The sequence below is a fragment of the Muntiacus reevesi genome, chromosome 2 (assembly GCF_963930625.1).
Source record: "Muntiacus reevesi chromosome 2, mMunRee1.1, whole genome shotgun sequence".
Classification (NCBI taxonomy): domain Eukaryota; kingdom Metazoa; phylum Chordata; class Mammalia; order Artiodactyla; family Cervidae; genus Muntiacus; species Muntiacus reevesi.
Genome location: NC_089250.1, coordinates 181459180 through 181479697, shown reverse-complemented (window position 1 = coordinate 181479697; position 20518 = coordinate 181459180). Strand labels below are relative to the sequence as shown.

Here is a 20518-nt window from a genome sequence, read left to right as displayed (position 1 = left end):
GGCCTGGGACAGGAGCAGGTGCACCTCCCCCGACCAGGACCAGGCCCCTGAGTCAGATGGAAGTGGCGGCACGCCTGCTGGTGCGAGCCAGAACCCGACATGCAGGATGGGGTGTCCTACTCTGGCTGCCGCGCAGGCGGGGCCGCACCCTGGCCCCCAGCGCCTGCCCTCAGCACCCAGGCCCTGCCGCTTCCCAGGCTCTCTGCTCCACGCCAAGGCCGAGTCCTGAATGCTGACCCCCCGCCTGCCGCCTTCACAGAGGCTCTCGGGGCAGAGCAGCCCAGGGTGGGGAAGCCTGAGCTGACAAGGGCCCGCAGCAGCAGAGAGAGAACGTGCGCAGAGTCTGATATTTTTGGACGCGTTAACCCATTTAATTAATTCATAAAACAAAGTAAGATTTTCAAAAACAATCCTGATAAAGTAATAAACAAATTGCTGGGATTTAAACAGAGGCTCCTCAACCAGACAGAAACCTTGACCTCACTGACCAACCCCAGCACTGGGCAGAAATCAGAACCTTGGTTCCCCAGTCAGCAACAAGAGGCCGAATTTCTGTCTGCCCAGCCTCCGTGTACTCTCAAGAGGCCTCCCCAAGTGGCTGAGGTCGTCCTCAGCACTGACATGCAGAGACGATCTCTGAGGAGGAGGAATGGGAGGAAGACACGGACGCTCAGGAAGGCACCTCTGGACTCTAACTTACCTTCCGCTTGTCTACTGGACCCATTTTTAGTATTAAATTATTTTCTACAAACTGGTGCCTATAAAAAGAAGAAAACAAGGATCAGACACTCATGTCAGAGTCAGAAACTCTCCAAACTCCTCCCTCAGAACAAACTCCTCGATGGCACTGTGAACTCTGCCTCAATCAAGCCTCTCCCTTCAGGGACCCAAGCACACTCCAGTGAGGGGAGGAAACTGCAGATGGGCCTCAGTGCTCACACCGCACAGAACTGCGCCTGCCCATGGGCCCGTGGCCACAGGCGCTGGCAGGACCCCAGCCTCGGCTCTCCTCAGCAGCGTCTGCTCAACAGGGGGAAGGCACGGGCAGATGGCAGGAACACATGTGCTCACCACCTGGAAGCAAAGCTGGGGTGAAAGAGAGACTGCTGTTCTCACGTCACTGCACCAAGCTGGGACCCCGACACAGCACTCAGAAGCTACTGAGCTCTTTAGAATCACAAATCCAGAAAGAGTCAAGTCGGAAACTTGGTTTAAGAGCATCTCATCTGGTGTTTCTATCATAGTAACAAAGTACTTGCATCCAAACATGGCAGGAATTTAGAAGAAAAACTCCCAATCACAGACTCTGACTTAAAACATCTTAGTAACAAGCACCGGCCACTTTGACTCCTGGGACCTTAGTGTCTGCAGATTCTCTTCTTGGTTAAAGCTAGCCGTTACCACTTTATGTTTTGTCTGACTTGACCAAAATTCTTGATCTAAAGGTTCTCTATAGAAACAGTGAAAGGCATAAGACACTTGTCACATCACACAGTGAGGATCTTACCACAGAAGTGAACAGACCACCCACTTCCCTGACTCATCCTGGGACTGGCACAGGAGTGAAGAGACCAGCCCGGCTGGGGGCCACGTTCTCCTGTGTTTAACTGGCCTCCAGGTCTGCCCACCGAACCCACCAGATAACACCCACTCCACAGAGCCCACTAAACCAGGGCCCCTGACAAAGGACCCAGACCAGTTAAACTGACACGGCACCATGTGGATTTTGAAAACAACTTGAGATGATCAGATTATCTGATCTGATAACGGGGTTATGTGTGTGTATGTGTCCCAAGTACAGTCTTGTCCCAGGTGTGTGTGTGTGTGTGTATCTGTGTCTGTGTGTGTCCCCCGAGTACAGTCTAGTCCCAGGCATGTGTGTGCGTGTGTGTGCATCTGTGTCTCTGTGTGTGTGTCCCCCGAGTACAGTCTCGTCCCAGGCTGGTCAAGGACCTCACCGCCAAGGCCCGCAGTTAACTGGGCAGCAGGGACCGGGTCGCCCGGGAAGCCAGACAGGCATGGACAGCAGCAGCCTCTGCGGCCTCAGCAGGGACGGCATAAAGAGGTCACACAGGAGGAGGACCAGAGAGCAGGTGACAGCGGGCAAGCTTCAGTGGGAGGGACCCTTCTCTGTGCTGAAAACAAGTCACCAAACAGAGTAACAGACACGATACAAGGGAACAAAAGGAACCTCTAACTACAGAAATAACCACAGTTACAGGAAAACAGGCTGAAGACCTTCCGCAAACACAACCTACAGAGAGCCAACACCTGTGCTCCAGAGTGCACACAAAGCGGCATAAAAGGGTTAAAACCTCGAGAGAAAGCTGAGCAAAGGACACAGACTGGAAATTCTCCCCAAAAAGTGAAATGGCCCCAAATTCTCCATGGCTCTAAACAAAGAAACTGAGCCCTACTCTTCTGGCATTCTTCTGGGGTGCACTGGGGTACTGTGACCGCGGGAGGGACTCCCAGGAATACCGCAGGAATGCCGCTCCCAGGAATTCACCCTCAGGACGAAAAGATAACAAAGAGAAGCACCCACGCTCACAGCAGGAACAGTCACGTCCGTGAACCTGCAGGCGCAGGGCTGGCGTCTCCTTACGCAAGGCCTCTGGCCGCACGCTCCCTCCCGGTTTCTCCCTACGCAAGGCCTCTGGCCGCACGCTCCCTCCTGGTTTCTCCCGAGACAGGAGAACCACGGTGGGCAGGGCAGGAGCAGCCTGAGCTGGGCGCAGGCTGGATGCGGCGGCCGCAGTGAGACAGCCTAGGAGCAGCGTGCAGAGGGGCTGGGCAGTAGCCACAGCTCAGCAGCCCACTCACTCCGCTGACCCACCTGTCGGCTACCCTGAAATGTGTATAAAGCATTTTCATCTTTCACTTCCGAAAGTCAACCCCCACTTTCCTGAAGGGAGCGCCCCAGGCCCCACCCGGTGCTAGCACCACCTCTCTGGCAGCATGCAGACCCAAGTCAGAGACACACCTGACTCTCAGCACATAGGCGGCGTGTGGCCACGGCTTTGACACAGCCCGTGCCCCACAGCCTCCGGCTTCCACTGCTCAGGTGCCAGCTGCCCGCGTCACTTCACATGGGGTGACAGGGTAACCCCCCTTTCCTGACTCCAGAGCCAGCTCCCTCCTCCTCACCTTCTCCCACCCCACCCAGACCCTAAGAAGGCCCACCTCAAGGTCACCGGTGAGCCCGGGCCACTGCAGGACTGTCAGCCAGCCACAGCCCCGAGGCAGCTCCACAGGCCCCGTGGCAGGGCCCCCACACCAGGTTGCCAGGCAGGGGAGGGAGGGCCAGGCAGCCATGGCCAGCTCACTCCAAGTGCCCTCTCTGAAGCCTTCAGGGCGTGAGGCCCCTTTATGCATTCAACTTTACGAAAACCCCAAAGAGCTCTCCTTCATTTGGGTCAGATGCGTTGATACTTATGTGTAAGAAATTAAAACAGATTTCAAACGTTTAGCTCATTATAAGATGAAATAAATCCACCCCATATTAATATAAATGATTTAATTTTAAAAATAACTTCTTTCAAAACAAAGGTAATTGACAAGATGCATTACGCTGCTGTATGTTCTACAAACCCCTCTAACACCCGGCTCCACAAGGAGCTGGGTTTTCCTGTCCGTCCCTGCCTTCACTCTGCTGTGCTGTGGCATCCAGGCTGAAGCGCACAAAGACCTCAAAGGAGCACTTTAACGCCTCCCAGGTATCTGTGGGCATCTTCTTTGACACTACACCTGAAGTCTCCAACTGTCGTTTCTTGCAGGTTAGCTGCCACATGGAATCCAAATCCCCAGGAATGAAGTTTTCATACTCTGTGACATCAGAACCCACCCATCACCTTACACTGTGATTAGATCCTCCGCCCTGACATGGTCTGACAGCACCCAAAACTGGTCATCTGAAAAATACCGGTTCGCTGAGTTATGGAGATCTTTCGAATCCTAACCAATTTCATTCTATGAAATCAACAAATCAATCCACAAACATCGCTACCTTTCTCCTCAAAAGTTTTTTAAGCACTGGGAAGATGTCAAGCTCATAGTGACGGGTAAAGCTTCCCCAAATTCTAATTTTCACTTGAAGGTTGTGATTTTATCATTGGTAACAAACACTAGCAGTTGTTTCCCCTGTAGTTACAGGCTCATTCCATTCATTTCCCAGAAGAACACTGGTTGAACAGCTGAGTGAATAACCCCTACTGGCAGGTAGACCTTCCAGCGGAAATGGGCGTCCAGGAGCAGACCAGTCACCCAGCTCCCAGTGAGTTCAGCACACAGAGCCCGTCTTCAGTGGTCTCGTCCTGGAGGCAGGGGCAGCAGGAGGCGTTCTGCAGGCCTCTCATCCGCTCCACAGCACACTCCCCAGATGTGTCCTCCCTGCTTGTCTTCCTCTGCCTGTGACCGGTGGCTGTAAGAGCCTGCTCCTCCCGCACGGCCTGGCCCTGCGGCTGGCGGGTCTGCCCACAACTGCTCTGGCACTATCACTACACAGCCACACGTTTGTTCCAGAACAAATCGTGACATTCAAAAGGGGTGCTCAACACAGACTGTCTCACACACTGCGCTTCCTGCCAAGCACACAGGGAAAACGTAAAAGAACACTTTCTTTGATGGCAAGCTGGGGCAAGCACCAGGCAGACGCCAGCAAAGTAGTGAGTGCAGTCCCACTGGAGTTCTGTCCACCTGCAAGGGAAGAGGACCACGTGGAGGCAGAGACACCAACTCTCTCCCCATGTCAGCAGCCACATCTTCAATCCAGTGAGTCACGGACCATGCTCATGTCCCCAGTGGCTATCAGCAGGGCCAGTGGCCCGAGACTCTCCGGACTCCCAGCACTCTGCCACAGCTAACTCCAGGCTAAGGCGCTCCAGGGGCTTCACGATGTCTGGGTTAGAAAGAGCTTGTCACGTGTCACTTTTATCTCTGAAATTCTGAGTGATTGGTCTCCAGATGCTGCTGCAACTTCTCGGGCACCAAAACAGCAACGATACTGTTCACAGACACAACACAGCAAGTTGCTCAGACCCCACAGCAGGGAAAGCAGCGTCTGTTTCATACAGCTGTGCCCAGTTTCTCTGGAGTGGATTCCTCCCTCCCATGATTCAGAGAACTCAGGGTCTACCTCTTGGCCCCGCAAAGGCTCCTCTCTGCCCGTGCGAAAGGTGAAACCATGAAAATGCTTGAAGACAATGTACAGGCAGAGAACCTCTTCTCAACAGGACCAAGACGGAAAGCAGAAAAGAAACATACCAACTGGTTTGACTTTGTAAGAATTTGCAACTTCCCCTCCCAAAAATATGATGCACAAATAGAATGAAAAAATAAACTGAAGAAAAATGCTTTCTCAAAATAAACAAGGAACAGTCTTCATATCCATGGCGCTGAAAAGTCAATTTTCAAAAGACGCAAAATGCATCCCCCAAAAGGATCAAAGAACACAAAAGTACCTCAAAAAATAAATACAAGTGGCCAACACACATGGAAGAGGTATGCCCCGACCAGAATACAGGCGCCCGCTCACACGGCCCATTTCTAAAGCAGCCAGACGCTCAAGGGCAGGCGGGCCCTCGGGAAACGGAGGTTCGCCGTGGACACAGAGCACTGACTTCTTAAATAGGTACACCCCAACCCACCACTTCAGGGCGCACCGTGAAAGACACAAATGAGGAAAGCCACATGCAGAGGGTCATCTGGAGCAGCAAAAACTCGGGACATCCTAAACATTCCACCAGGGGGTGGTGGTTATTCACATCACAGCCAATCCCAGTCCAACCACATTGCTGGCGTGCCGAGCCCCAGGGGGGCCAACCCCACACAGCCCCCAGCCAGCGCACCAAACGCCCACTTCCAGTTCGGCGCTTCGAGGGTTGGGTCCTCATGTGCAAAAGGCAGCTGCACGTGACGGGGCCCTGACGGCAGCAGGGACAAAGGGCGGGACCCGCGGTGCTGCTCACGCCTTTGCGCCCTTACCAAGGGTTTCCGCTGGCCTGCTTCTCCAACAACAACCTCTTCTCGTCTTCAGAAAACTGCAAATCCAGTTCAAAGGAGTTCGTGTCCAGGTCGTGGATATACTGCTCGATATTGCTGCCCGCCCGCTGGGGCAGCCCCGCATCCACGGCCGACAGGGAGTGCGAGGAGGACGACGCAGACACCTGCATGCAGCCGAACTGGCTCAGAAGATTGTCGTACTGCGGGGAGAACAGGCAGTGAGCGCAGCACCTGGCTCCTGGCTCCTCTCCGCCCCCAGGGTCCTGGCCTCCTGCCATAGAGGGAACCCCGTGGCCCATGCCCCGAAGGTCGAGGCCCTGGGGAGACAAGCTGCCGACCAATGGCCCCGCTCGGAGTACCCTGACCAGTATGGGCCACTCAGACTTCTCCTCACTACACAGCTGGCCACCAAGCCTCAGGCTGGGCCCGGCCTGCCCTGTGCCCCGCTTCTGACAGCAACCTCAGAAGCTGTTCACCCTTGAGAGAGGCGCTTATCTTCAGTCCTGACCTACAGGAAGGGGAGAGCCAGGACCTGGGCCTGCTGACCTCCGTGGGTCCCATGCCGCCCTGCAAGTCAAAATTAAGGTGGCAACACCGGAGCTCTCACCCTGGTAAACACGATGAGACAGCAGACAGAGGGCCTGCACACGACACGCAGGAGTGTATACACGCCCCGTGGAGCCAAGGTCCCTGGGCACTGAGATCAGAGACAACTCCTCCCTTGGAGCCTGGCCAGCAGTGTGGCCCTCTGTGGGACCCCCCCCTGCCACACGCCCTGGGGACCCTGCCCATGCCAGCATCAGGGCTCAAGGGCCTGGTCAGCCACTAGGGCCAGGGAGGAAGTCCTCTGCGTGTGCAAAGGACACGGACAGCTGGAGCCAGTGAGACAGGGAAGCAGACCTGAGAGGGGGGCACAGATGACACCCCACGTCTGGCTCTCCTTGAGTCTGAGCATAAAGGATACTTTAGGGCAAAAGAAGGGGGATGTGCTGCTTTAAACGGTGTGGAAGACATGAAAAGGCACTCTTGATCTCCAGGAGGCGATGGCTGTTGTAATTTTAACTCAGTTGTGAGTGACTTTTAAGATAAACTCTAGAATTCCCCAGTCAACAGAGGTGGAGCGCTATATATGATGACTGGTTACAAGCCACAATGACAGAAATCACACCAGAAAAATGGACTGTGGCTGACAATAAAAACATCTGAATGTGCACATGAACACTACCTTCCCCAGGAGAGTTAAGGAACCAAGGAAAACCAAGGACCTCTGCTGCCCACCCCTCAGGCCTGGCATCGGGCACTAAGAGCTGACGGCAACCAGCGTCCATCCTCAACGCTATGTCCCCTGAAAGCTCAAAGCAGCAGTGCCCAGGGCTCTGGGAAATACAGGGAGCATTCTAGAATGTCTTCAGATACACAATTATACAGACACCAGCCAAAACCCAAAGACAGAAGCCCACCAGAACTTGTGCCCAGGCTCTAGTCCAATCCCTTTGAGCAAAAATTAACTAGAGGAAAGGAGAAAGGGATGCACGCGGCCCAGGGCCTGGCACTCTGTGCTCGGGGCGGACGGAAGCCTCTTCAGTCCCAGTGGGGACCTCGAGGCCACAGTGTTCACCGTCCTCCACCACGGATCTCCACGGGCTCTTGCTTCAGCCACTGTCCCACCCCCCGGGACGCCCCTGGCAGCTCACGTTGCCATAGCAGTCCTCGTCATCCTCCGACATGGCCGGCAAGTAAGCCGTGAGCTTCGGGGGTGTCTGCTGATGCAAGTCCTCCCACGTGATGGACTCAAAGAACGGGTGGGCTTTCAGAGGGCCATACCCCTCCATTTCTTCACAGCCTAATCGTTTTGTGGCATCTAAAACCTGAAACAGCAGTTGAGACATGTCAGCATTGGGGTTAAAATACAATTCTGACCAAAAAAAACTCTTCTGAGCAGTTCTCAATTCTTGGGGTCTCTTGGAACTTGGAAGGACATGGAGGGCTGTGGACAACGGAGTCACCCTGAGGGATCCTTTCACTTTTCGGGAGTCTCTGCCCCTCCTCACACAGGACATAAATCACGACATTAAAAGTTCACGGATAGTGACAAGTATCCTCTTAAAATCCTAAAATAAGAAAAAGAGAAACTCACTGGCTTCAATAAGAGAATGAAGAGTTCATGCAGAGGGCTCCAAGGGACCTCAGCATCTGACTGCCCCCAGCCCCATGGAGAACGCAGGCCTCCCTCACTGAGGACAGAGCAGGAGGGCCAGGCAGGCAGGGGCAGACGGATCCCTCTCGCCCAAATCAAGCAAAGGGAAGGTATGCAGCCAACACACACCAGAGGAAGGACACTGCAGTTTCCAGAACACACAGACACTCCCTTCCCGGGCACCCGGTCCCTGTGCTGACATCTGACACCTCGCGGACCTGACTCCAAGGCAGACACCCACCAACGTCGCTGTGCGGAACTGACACCACCAGCCACGCAGCACAGCCAGCCCCAGCGCCCCGCAACCTAAAGTGCTGCGTGTGCTGGAGAGCAACCGCAGAGTGCTAGAGTAACTTCCTGTCTCACTAAGGTCAAAAATCAGATACCTGGGAACTGAAAAGGCCTGACAGGAAGAGACTGAAGACACGCATCTACCTACAACCATTATCTACCCTCAAACGCCCTTCATTAAACACGGTGCCGCCAGGGAAAGCCCCTCGGACCACAAGATGAGAGGGACTCAGGGTGTGACTACTGGATGAGCTCACCAGAAGAAAATGCAAAACATTTACCAGAAGTTTTTCCACAAGATCTCTTGCCTTAGGAAAGAATTTTTCAGGGAAGTCATACTCCAACTTAATGATCTTCTGAAATATAAGATACTCATTTCTGTAAAACAAGAAAAGCCGTCATTCTGGGTCGGGGCACACAGACCCCAGCCCATCCCAGGACAGAGCTGCACCCCTCTGGGCACAGCCGGCTCCCTCTCCCGCAGAGAGCCACCGCGGTCACTAAAGAGCCATCACGACGCGCCCGCCCCGGACCGCCCTCTCCCCTCCATCAAGCTGCTACGTAAGGGCTGGCCAGAGTTGGGCAGGGTCTCTTACCCGGCTCGGAACGGAGGCAGTCCTGCCACAAGCTGGTATATGATGCATCCCAGTGCCCAAAGGTCTGAACTTTACGGGAAGAGAAAACACAGAAGAGTGACATTTGTAACACTTCAGCGGTGAGCAGAGCTCACGTCCCTCCGTCTGTTCACACCACCCGAGTCAGCATCTCACCCCTTCCTCTCCTTTAAAACCAGTTCAGTGTGCGGTGGGAACCTCGCTTGCTCTGGGCTCCCCTTGAGGGGGCCTCCCTGCTGGTCTGGGACCAGAGGATCCAGCACACACCACAGGTGCCGCTGGGCCAGGCCAGGTGCCTCCCTTGGGGGCAACCAGCGCCCCCACAGGCCTGGCCTGGCCTGACCAGGGAGCAGTGGTCACTCCTGAGGGCAGTAGCCACTGGCAGAAAAGCCCTCCTCCAGAGCCAGGGAGGGCACAGACTCAGAGTCCCTCCTCAGTCACCATCGCCCCGAGGACACGGACACTGTTCGTGTCAGGCCCATACAGAGCACTTCTCTTCCCCGGCCTGGACTCAGGTGCACAACCCACCCCTCGTGAGCATTTCAACCACACACTCGGAAAGCCACCCTGGGGCTCTGAGCTTCCATAACCAGCTGCAGGAACCCAGGAGGGGCCGCCCCACTCTCACCCACGCCCTCCCCTCAGGGCATCACAGTCCTCGTTGAGAACTACTTTGCATACTTTATTTCCTCTGCAAGTTCTGCATTCTATTCCCAGCTCAGCTCTAGGAAAGCACCAAGAGGCAACTGGCCCTGCATGGCCAGCTGCCGCCCTGCAAGCCCTAAACGTACGAGGCTCGTGGGGTGCTGGACACAGGCAGCTCCTGGAAGAGGCCACACCGGGCATTCCGAAGATAAGCTCATAGGTCGTGGGCAAGACAACGGGCTGGTTACAGAGCTGGGGGCCTCAGTGGAGGCTCTGTCCTCAGACCCGTATCACCAGCACGGCAGGCAGATGAAGGACTCGATATGAGTTAAAAAATGCCACAAATCAGAAATCTGAGTCACAACACACAGGTGGGGTGAAGGCATGTTAAAAACAAACGTGCATTCTCAATAACTAGCTCTTAACACTTGGCATGCTCTGCTGTCTGGTGTAGTTAAGAGAGGGAGCTACACAAGCAAACGCCGACAGAAAAGCATCGGCTTTGTGCTGTGACAGTGTCCAGAAACGGGGGTGGGGTGGGGTGGGCTGTGTGCGTGTCGGGGAGCTGCCTCCCTAGCTGTCCGGGGTCATCTGCAGGGAGCAAGACTGCTAGCAGAACCAGCTACGGGCTAACCTTCCACAAGCCTCTTATCATTTAATGTTTTTTAATATGATGAAAACTAAAAGGGGAAGCCAGTGAACATTTCTGGAAAGCAGTATGCACCAGTGATTTTTTTAAATGCTCAGTTAAACCAAGTCACTCTATTCTTGAAATTCAAAGCAGACCACGGGGCAGCACGGCGCCCGGCCTTGGGAGGCGCAGCCTGACGCGACAAGGGAGGAACCACAGCGAAGCTGGATGAACTACACCCAGGTCATAAGTGAGGAAACCACACAGCTCTTCAGAGATTTCTGCCAACACTGTGAGGGACATGGGAGACGTCCATCACCTAATCGCAGAGTGTGTGATTCAAAACTGGTCATTCAGTGTGATTCCAGCTGCACAAAAACTGCGTAAACACATATGCAACACAGAGTAAAAAGGAGCTGGAGAGATGGACGCAGCAATCTGTGAGTGCAGGTGGGCTGGGGACGGTGAGGGAGTTTTCTTTGCTCTTGTTTTGACTGCTCGCCTTAAGGAATCTTGTTCCCCGACCAAGGACTGAAACCGGGCCACAGCAGCGCAAGTGCTGAATCTTAACCACTAGACCACCAGGGAACTCCCTATTAATTGCTTTTTTTAAGTCTTCATATTTTCTATGAATTCTTTATAATGAAAAGGTATCATTTTTACAATCAGGAAAAAAAAATTCTTAACTATTTTTAAGTATCACATGCCTTTAAGAATTAAAAGCATAAAGGATACCCACTGGCATGTCCTTCATGGTCCTGGTGTAGCCCTTGCCCCACAGACAGCCAGTTGTCCACGCCCTGCGTGTCCTTCTAGAGGTTTAAACGCACAGACAAGCGACCCTGTGCCCTCCTCTCCCTCAGCAGAGCCTGGAGACCTTCCTCTATCAGCGCTGAGAGCTTCCTCTTTCTAAAAGTGACCCCAATGAGAGGAAAAGCCAGTTCCCGGCCATCAGGGACACACTGGAGAGTCTGGCTGAGCGCGCCTGGAGGAGAGCTCCACAGCAGGGCCCGGGACCTGCCGTCCTCGATGGGGCCTTCACACTGTGGGATGCTGGGCAGCACCCCCTGCTCCACCCAGTGCCTCCCCCTGTGAAGTGTGACATCAGACCAGAAGTCCAGACCAGAAGTCCCCTGGCAGGTGGAACTGCCCCACGGGGAAGCCCTGGCCCACAACAGTGTCTGGCCACAGGAAGAGCTCCAAGTCTGGTGATTCAGTAAACAAAACAAACAACAGAGTCCGGCAACTGCTAAGACGGCCAAGTTTTCCTAACATCCTGCTGCCCATCATGTCTGTGCCCTGTGGGTCCATCCACTCCCTGAGAGTTTCTGAAAAACCTTCAGGCTCAGAAACAGCTGCTGTGCCCAGAACCATCCTCACCTCTGCTGCCTCTGGCAGTGGCTCGCCGCGCCAGAAGGCGGCCGTGCAGCCCACGGGCGCAGACACTGGCCGTTGGGCCCTGGTCAGCTCCGATGGCGCCAGCGGGCCGAGGGCCTGGCCCAGGGCAAGAAGAGCCAAAAAGGTCTCACCACAGAACTTGTCCCCGAACCCTGACGACCCACTCCTACCGCTGCCTCTGCGTCCTCACCCGCCTCACACCTGCTCCAGACAGCTTCCCAGACGCCCCCAGCCCCAGGCCATCAGCGCCCACCTGCTTTACCTCCACTGTCTGTCGCCAACCCTCTCCACGCTCCGGACCTCCCTCTGGGAACAGCATCCCAGCCCCCGAACCTCTCATTTCCACAACTGAGGCCTCCGTCTGGGTCCTCCAAGCTGTGGCCATCGCCGGGCCCGGCTCCTGGAGGGCCAGCCGGGCCCACCTGCACCCTGCAGAGCATGGCGCACTCAGCAGCTGGCCTGAGCAGAGGCGGCACCAAGGCCCCCGGGCTCCCGGCCACGGAGAAGCCTCAGGTCAACAGACAGACCTGCTGGCCACGCTGTTCCCCACTGCACAGTCAGGAGTTCCTACAGGAGCAAGACCAAATCTCAGAGCATAAAAGTAACCACCACCCAGGAAGGATAAGCAGTGACAATAAAGTTAACAAGCAGGTTATCAAAGGAAAGATACTGGTTAAACGGCAAAATGCTAACTTCTTCCAAAGGAGGCTCGGCTAGGTAAAGGCCATGAAAGGCATTCTCTTAACTACTGATTTCACCTGAAAGAAGTATCAGCTACTTTAGAGGAGAGAGAAGCATGGGTCAGAGGAAAGCAGGTTACCTCTTACAGGCCGATTTCTCTGTGAGCAGCTCTGGAGAGACATACTGGGCTGTTCCCACAAACGAGTTGGCCCTGGCTGATGAGAAGAGGGGAGAGGAGACGGTCATGCTGAGACAGCGCTTCCACCGCGGATGCTGCCATCGGCGTTCACCTCTCAGGACGCCGCGGTCACCAGCCATCCACCTGTACCCTCCTGAGAGTGGGACTTGTTGGGGCCCCACCCCCACATCCCCTTCTGGGGCCCACCCCCGCCCCAAGGCTCCCAGGTGACCCTGACTCCAGGCAGTCCTCCGACCCGCCCTTCTCCCGCCCACACGCCAGAGTGGCCCTTGTCCAGCGCGCTCCCATCTGCTCACTGCTGGAGCCGGGGTGCCTAAACCAGCCTTACACACACACAGCGTGTGGCCAGGACTGGACCCCCCCCCCCCGTAGGGAGACCCCTCCTCGTAACAACAGCTGAGGGAGCCGAGGGGCCAGAAGGGGAATAAGACTCAGGCCGCCCATCCCCCTTCCAACATTCTGTCCCCTCTAGTCCTAGACTGTGCGAGCAAGGCTCTCCAAGGTCAACTGCAGCCCTGCAGGGTCTGGTGCCGGACCCACCCATCACGGCCCTGAGGAGGCAAGACGCTGCGTCACCCTAGGAGATCCTGGGGCTCCTCCCCAGCTGGCAGCCCTGACAGAGCTGCACAGTGGGCACAGCCAGTCTGTGCGCCCCCTGCCCCTACCCCGGAGGCATGCCCATGATGGGTGTGAACAGCCGCTCTTGGCCTTGCCCACAGCCAGAGGACACGGGGCCGGGGATTCCCGTGAGCGCCCCGCCGTCAAGTACTGTCACCCCACTGGTGGGTCCCCAGGGACACCCACAGCACCGGTCCCTCCAACAGGTTTCCGCAGGGCAACAGCACCCAGCTCAACACCACAGGCTCCAGACACACCAGGCCCTTTCATCTGGCCTGACCCTCTGAGGTCAAGCTGACTTTTCCTTCACCATCTTTAATAACCTGGGCTAGAAACTACCAGTCTCTCTGTTCACCTTTCCTTGAGCCGACCTGGGAAGTGTGCCAGGCGCAACATTACATGCCAACCACTGAGAGGGCTCTGGCCCTGCAGGCTCACCTGGAGTAAGACAACGCCAAGGACAGGAACGGGCACTGGGCGAGGGGCCTGCCTGCTGGCCCCCTGCCTCAGCTGTGGACAACTGGCTCCTGGACAGAGGGGTGGGAAGCGGCTGCCGTCACCAAGGGGACAGAAGCCAGGGGTGCACCTAAGCACGCTGACGGGGCATCAGACAGCCCCTCACTGAGCCCTAGGACCTCTCCAAGCCCACAGGCCCAGGGGCCGCAACAGTGCTCTCTCAGACACGAGCTCCGGCCCCGCACGCCACAGGGGCAGCTGGCCTGGTACGGGGATGCTCTAGAGCCGGGGAGGCAGGACGGCAGGGAGCGCCTTCTCATCTCTCCTTCTTGAAACCCACCACCTGCTCCACCCAGAGCTCCAGTCCGGGGGCCACGCTGCACCCCCGCACAGGCTGAAGGCTCTGTCCTGGGTGCCTCAGCTCAAGCCCGCCTCAAACAGCCTGATGGGGTGCGGCTGCCTGTGGTAAATCTGCCAGACCCGTGCTATGTCTGCCCACGGCTGGAGTCCTCACCGCGCACAGGTACAAATAACCTAATACCAGAATGGAAAGGCAAAAACACCCAGGGCCGATGGCCACACCACTTCTGCATGCAACGGTCTGCTGCCCACTGGCCACAGTGGCCCTCAGCTCCCCACCTGCCATCCCTGGGGTGGGCACCCAGCAGGGCTTCCCATGGGGGAGACCTCCTGCCTGCATCCAAGGACCTCCAAAGGCAGAGGCTAAAGAACAGAGACAAAACCGCCCTGCTGCCTCCTCCCCCTTTGTTCCCAGGTTTGGTTTCCAGGCCCTGGAACCACCAGGGCCTCCCCAGAGAAGAAAGGAGAGCTGGGGATTCTTCCTCCTGGCCCACCCCCAGCCCCCCCCACCCCAGACATGCCCACAACAGAGGCCCCACACCCGCTCCCAGCGCCCTCCTGGGGCCAAGGCGCGCTCAGTCCCGCAGAGGTATCCAGCTTCTTAGGGCCCTGTGACCTGTGACTGGTCCCCGAGGCCAGGGACTCTCCTGCAGCCGCCAGGACCAGGATACACCAAGAGCTCGGAGATGATTGCAAGAGGAAGATAGCACAGCAGGAGCCGAAGCCAAGTGAAACCCTTCAACCTCACAATAAATCAGACATGTTAGTGAACACTCGACAGCCCATCAAACCAGCAACGACGAAAGAGAAGGAAAACACATAGTGCTGACCAGGATGTGAGGAGGAAGACCTTGCAGTGCTACTGGTGGGAATGTGAAATGACGTGACTTTGGGGAGCAATTTTCCAACAAACATCAAAAGTCACAGAGAAGAGGCAGGTTTGCCCTCTGACCCCACAGTTCCCCTTCTGGCACCTGATCCTCCAGGATGAAGTCAGCATGGACAGCAGGACAAAAACACAACCCTTTGGGGGCTGGGCCTGCACAAGATACTTCACCCGGGCAGTGTTTCTGCTCTTCGTAATAATCCTGCATTTCTTCTATGATTTATTTTTTTTAATGCTACTATTAAAAAGCTCTAGAAATACACTTTATATGAAAAGATAAGCATTACACATAATTAAATAATTCAGGCTTTCACAAAGTATGCAGAGGCATTGATGCTTTGCAATAGCTACATTTTGCACAAAACAAGTGGACTGGACACCCCCCCCCACCCACCCCACCCCACTGCACAGCAGGGCTTTAAAGAGCAAATCGCGATGGCACCGGACCGTGCTGCTGTTGCCGCCACTGCGCTAAGTTTTCTGGGCCTACGTCTGCTTGTCTCCTGCCACCCTTGCTGCTTCCTCTTCCCAGGAGCCCCACCTTCTTAAAGGGACTCCAAGACCCTGGGGGTGTACTGAGTCACCCCCCCCCGGAAAGGAGCTCTTTCACTAGTCTAGAGATGAATCACTCCTCCACAGTATGGAAAAGAACTCCTGTCCTCAGAATGATGTTCTGAAGATATAAAGTAAAATATATAAGACTATATACATAACTTTAACATCAAAATATTAAAGTAATAAATGCATAAGGTACCAGTGTCTGGTGTTTTTTTTTTAATGCGCTAACAAGATCCGGCGGTGAGCACAAACAACAGACCAGGACTCTGTGCTGACCGGGACAGGACACGCAAACTTCTGTGGTTTCTACTAACAGACGTCTGCTCCCACCTTCATAAGTGAAAAAAATGCTGCATTTCACTGAAAGGTTAGTGAAAACAAGGACTGTTCTCCTCTCCAGCTTCACAAATAGCAGGTTTCTATCTGCAACTCAGGTAAGAGCCCGAGAGAGCATGAGCAAACCACAGAGATAATCTAGTTACCTCCCCTGGAAGTTCAGAGATCAGCCAGAGGGCAAACTCCCCCAGGCCCTGGAGACCAGGCCCAGAACCACTTCCCCAGGGCCACAGGGTCAGGCCAAAGGAGGAGGGTTTGAGCTGGGTTCTCATCTCCACCCTCCAAGCGATTCAAAACACCTGTCCAGTACCCTGGGCTGGGAACCACTCTAGCCACCACAGGTCTGCAAGTCGGACCCCGAGGTGCCAGTGGGGGTACAGGGACCAGACGTGCTGCTGAGGTCCGAAGACACCCACACTCTCTCCAAAGCCAAAAGTGCAGACTGCCACTGTCTTACCCATGAACCCACATGTGAGGCAAAGCAAACACTCCATAAAATGTGCTTATTAGCCCTAGGACAGAAGACAAGCAAACTGAATCCAGCAACACATAAAAAGGAGTGTGCACCATGACCAAGTGGGATTTATCTTGCAAATGCAAGGGTGGTTCAGCACATTAAAAGCCAATCAATTTATGACATCACATCATTAGAATAAAGGACAAGGACGTCCTTGGTGGTCCAGTGGTTGAGAATTCACCTGCCAATGCAGGAGATGCAGGTTCAACCCCTGGTCCAGGACAATCTCACATGTTGCGGGGCAACCAACCAAGCCCGTGTGCCCCAACTACTGATGCCCGCATGCCTAGAGCCCCTGCTCTGCAACGAGAAGCCAATGGAATGAGAAGCTTGGGCACCACCACGCGGAATAGCCCCCACCTGCCACCGCCACGCGGAATAGCCCCCACCTGCCACAACTAGAGAAAGCCCATGCATAGCAACAAAGACCCAGCACAGCCATAAAGAAATGAAGAATAGAGAACAAAAACCACATGACCAACTTGATCAAGAAATGCAGAAAAAGCATCTAACAAAATTCAATACTCATTCATGATGAATTACAAAACAAACTAGGAACAGTAAGGGAACATCCTCAACCTGAGAAAGACTCCATGAAAAAACCACAAGGAATATCACACTCAGTGGTGAACAACAAAAATCAAAGACTGAACGCTCTCCCCCTAAGATCAGTAACAAGATAATGATGCCCGCTCTCGCTAGTCAATGGGAGGGTCAAAGCAGGAAAGAACATGAAGCAAAAGGCAACTTGGCTGCAAAGGAAGTCAAACTATCTCTAATGACAGATGACACCATCTTATACATAAAAGGTCCCCAGGAAGTTGCTCAAAAACTATCCCAAGTAATACACAAATCCATCCAGGCTGCAGGACGTAGGATCAGTACACCAAAAAGGTTAACCATATTCCTAAACACTCTCAATAAAAAAATCTGAAAATTAAGAAAACAACTGCATTTACAATAACCTCAAAAGTAAAATTAAAAATTCTTAGGAATAAATTTAACGAAAGAAGCACAAAGCTTATAATACCAAAAACTACAAAAATTTTTTGAAATTACAGAAGTTATACACAGAAAGACATTCCACAGTCAGAAGACAACACTGTTAAGACAGCAGCACTCCCAAACCGACCTGTCCACAAAACACAAGCCCCGCCCTGACCCCCTCTGGCTGTCACTCAAGCACACCAAGGCTGCAGCCTGTATGAGAACTGCACCCCTTCCAAGGCTGAATGACACTCCACTGGACAGAGAGCCATACTTTGTCTATCCGTCCGTCAGTTGATGGACACCTGAGCTGTTTCCACTCCTTGGTTATTACAAACAAAGCTGCTATGAGCACCAGTGTACAACCTTTTATATAAACGTTTTTCAGTTCTCTTGGATATATTAACTAGACACTGAACTGTCGATTACAACATAACTATGCTTAACCTTTTAAGGAACTGCCAGACTTTTCCAAAGCGGCTGCATCATTTGACAACCCCATCTGCAGAATACGAGGGCTTCAATTTCTCCCCAACCTTGCTAACACTTCTTGTGGTCTTTTCGACCACAGTTATCCTAGTGGGTGTGGAGTGGTGTCTCACTGTGGTTTTGAGTTGCATTTCCCTAAGGATCTTGAGCATCTTTTCATGTGTTTATCAGCCCCTTGTTTCTCTTCTTTGGAGAAAATATCTATTCAGACCCATTAAAAAACATTTTTTTGGTTATGAGTTCTTTACATATTGTGGGTACAAGTCCCTTATTGGATACAGAAGCTGAAATTTTTTTTTCCTCTTCAACCCCATGGGTTGTCCTTTTCCACTTTTTTTTTTTTAATTAAAAGCAAAAATTTATGGATCAAATGGTCATTTCCTATAGACTAAATTGTAACTGACATTCTAACAAGTATGCATGGAATTTGCAAATTTCAACATATTAAACTGAAGCAAGAACAGGGAGCCCTCTCTTCCAGAGATGGTTCTCCTGGAGACCTTGTATCAAGCCCAAGTCCAGCCCTACAGGTACTACGTCCTGAGTAAAATCTCCATAGGTGTGTACTATATATTGCTGCGAGCCAGCAAAGGCAATGGTGGTGAGAAAGAGCGAAGGTCTTAAGAGTGCTGAATGGCAGAAAGAGCTAATGGAAGCATAGAAAAGTGACAGGCACAACATAAGATTATGCCAACATTTTAAAATTTCAAATGCCCTTAAAATAATGCCAGCCTCCCAACTCTGTACTGAGGCAAAATGTCAGTGTCAAAAAGACCCCCAAGGGACTGGGTGTTTCTACAAAGACCTGGTAACACTGAGGGGCATTCTTCCCTCTCAGACCCATGGTCCTCACATTTGGCATCCCCAGACCACTCAGCCTCTTTCCCTCTGGACTTTGGCTCTGTTAAATTTCTATACGTTTTTTTTTTTTTTTTTTTCCAATTTCACTGATTTCTGCTCTTATTTCTTTCCTTTTATGTATTTTCTTTTCCCTTCTAATTGCTTTTATTTTTAATTTTTTTTAATTGAAAGATAATTGCTTTACAGAATTGTGTTGTCTTCTGTCAAACCCTGACATGAATCAGCCAAAGGTACACATATATCCCCTCCCTTTTGAACCTCCCTCCCATCTCCCGCCCCATCCCACCCCTCTAGGTTGATACAGAGCCCCTGTTTGAGTTTTCTGAGTCATTCAGCAAATTCCCATAGGCTATCTATTTTACATATGGTAATGTAAGTTTCCATATTAATTCTCTCCATACATCTCACCCTCTCCTCCCCTCTCCCCATGCCCATAAGTCTATTCTCTATGTCTGTTTCTCCACTGCTGCCCTGTAAATAAATTCTTCAGTACCATTTTTCTAGATCCCATATATATGTGTTTGAATACAATATTTATCTTTCTCTGACTTACTTCACTCTGTATAATAGGCTCTAGGTTCATCCACCTCATTAGAACTGACTCAAAGGCATTCCTTTTTATGGTTGAGTAATATTCCACTGTGTGTATGTACCACAACTTCTTTATCCATTCATCTGTCAATGGACATCTAGGTTGCTTCCATGTTCTAGCTATTTTAAATAGTGCTGCAATGAACAACGGGATGTACATGTGTCTTTTTCAATTTTTATCTCCTCAGGGTATATCCCTAGGAGTGGGATTGCTGGGTCATGTGGTGTTTTTATTTCTAGTTTTTTAAGGAATCTCCATACCATCTTTCATAGTGGCTGTTCAGTTTACATTCCCACCAACAGTGCAAGAGCGTTCCCTTTTCTCCACACCCTCTCCTGCATTTATTGTTTGTAGACTTCTTGATGAAGGTCAATCTGACTGGTGTGAGGTGATATCTCATTGTAGTTTTCACTTGAATTTCTCTAGTAATGAGTGATATTGAGCATCTTTTCATGTGTTTATCAGCCATTTGTTTATCTTCTTTGGAGAAAACGTCTACTCAGACCCATTAAAATTTTTTTGTTGTTGTTACAAATTCTTCATATATTCTGAGTACAAGTCCCTTATCAGATACAGGAGCTGAAAATTTTTTTCCTCTTCAGCCCCACGGGTTGTCTTTTTCACTTTCTTAATGTATTGAAGCACCAAAGTTTTAAAACTTGTTCTGCTGCTTATACTTTTGGTATTGTATCTAAGGAACCACTACGTCACCCAAGGTCATGGAGATTTATTCCAATGCCTTCTTCCAAGAGTGTAATAATTTTAGCTCCTACATTCAGATCTCTGATCTATCCAAGTTAACTTCTGTGTACGGTGTGAGGTGGGGTAATAATGTTTTTGATGAACTGGTCATCAGGACAATGAACCAATTCACACTTTTCAAAAGCTGTAAATAAAGGGGTAAGAAGCGGGCATTTATCCGGCTTTTCCTTTACAATCAATGTCACTAGTTAACCAAATAGTGGCAAAGGAGAAGTTTCTCTTGAAAGAATTCCAGCTCCAGAATGAAAGAACTGGGCTACGATCACTCTGCCTTCTCTAATGAACCGATAGATCTAGGCCATTGCAGCTATAAAGGGCTGCTGACATCACAGAGGGAGAGATGACTGGATGTTACATGCTCCCAAATGAAGAACATGCTACGCACACCAGCCGCAGGTGTGAAAGGACTGAGCCTAAATGTCATCAAGCAGCCACATCCA

The 20518-nt window shown here is 52.4% G+C and overlaps 1 protein-coding gene across 4 annotated transcripts in view; it reads right to left on the bottom strand.

The window, feature by feature from the left end:
* Positions 1–20518, bottom strand: part of PDPK1 (3-phosphoinositide dependent protein kinase 1) — a 62997-nt gene that overhangs the window by 6133 nt on the left and 36346 nt on the right. For all 4 annotated transcript variants that reach the window (XM_065924111.1, XM_065924112.1, XM_065924113.1 and 1 more), the window contains 6 exons: positions 12597–12672; positions 9085–9153; positions 8770–8866; positions 7695–7868; positions 5983–6200; positions 701–758 (listed from right to left, as the gene is read on the bottom strand). In XM_065924111.1, coding sequence (XP_065780183.1) covers positions 701–758; positions 5983–6200; positions 7695–7868; positions 8770–8866; positions 9085–9153; positions 12597–12672 — 692 coding nt within the window. The remainder of the gene's footprint in view (positions 1–700; positions 759–5982; positions 6201–7694; positions 7869–8769; positions 8867–9084; positions 9154–12596; positions 12673–20518) is intronic.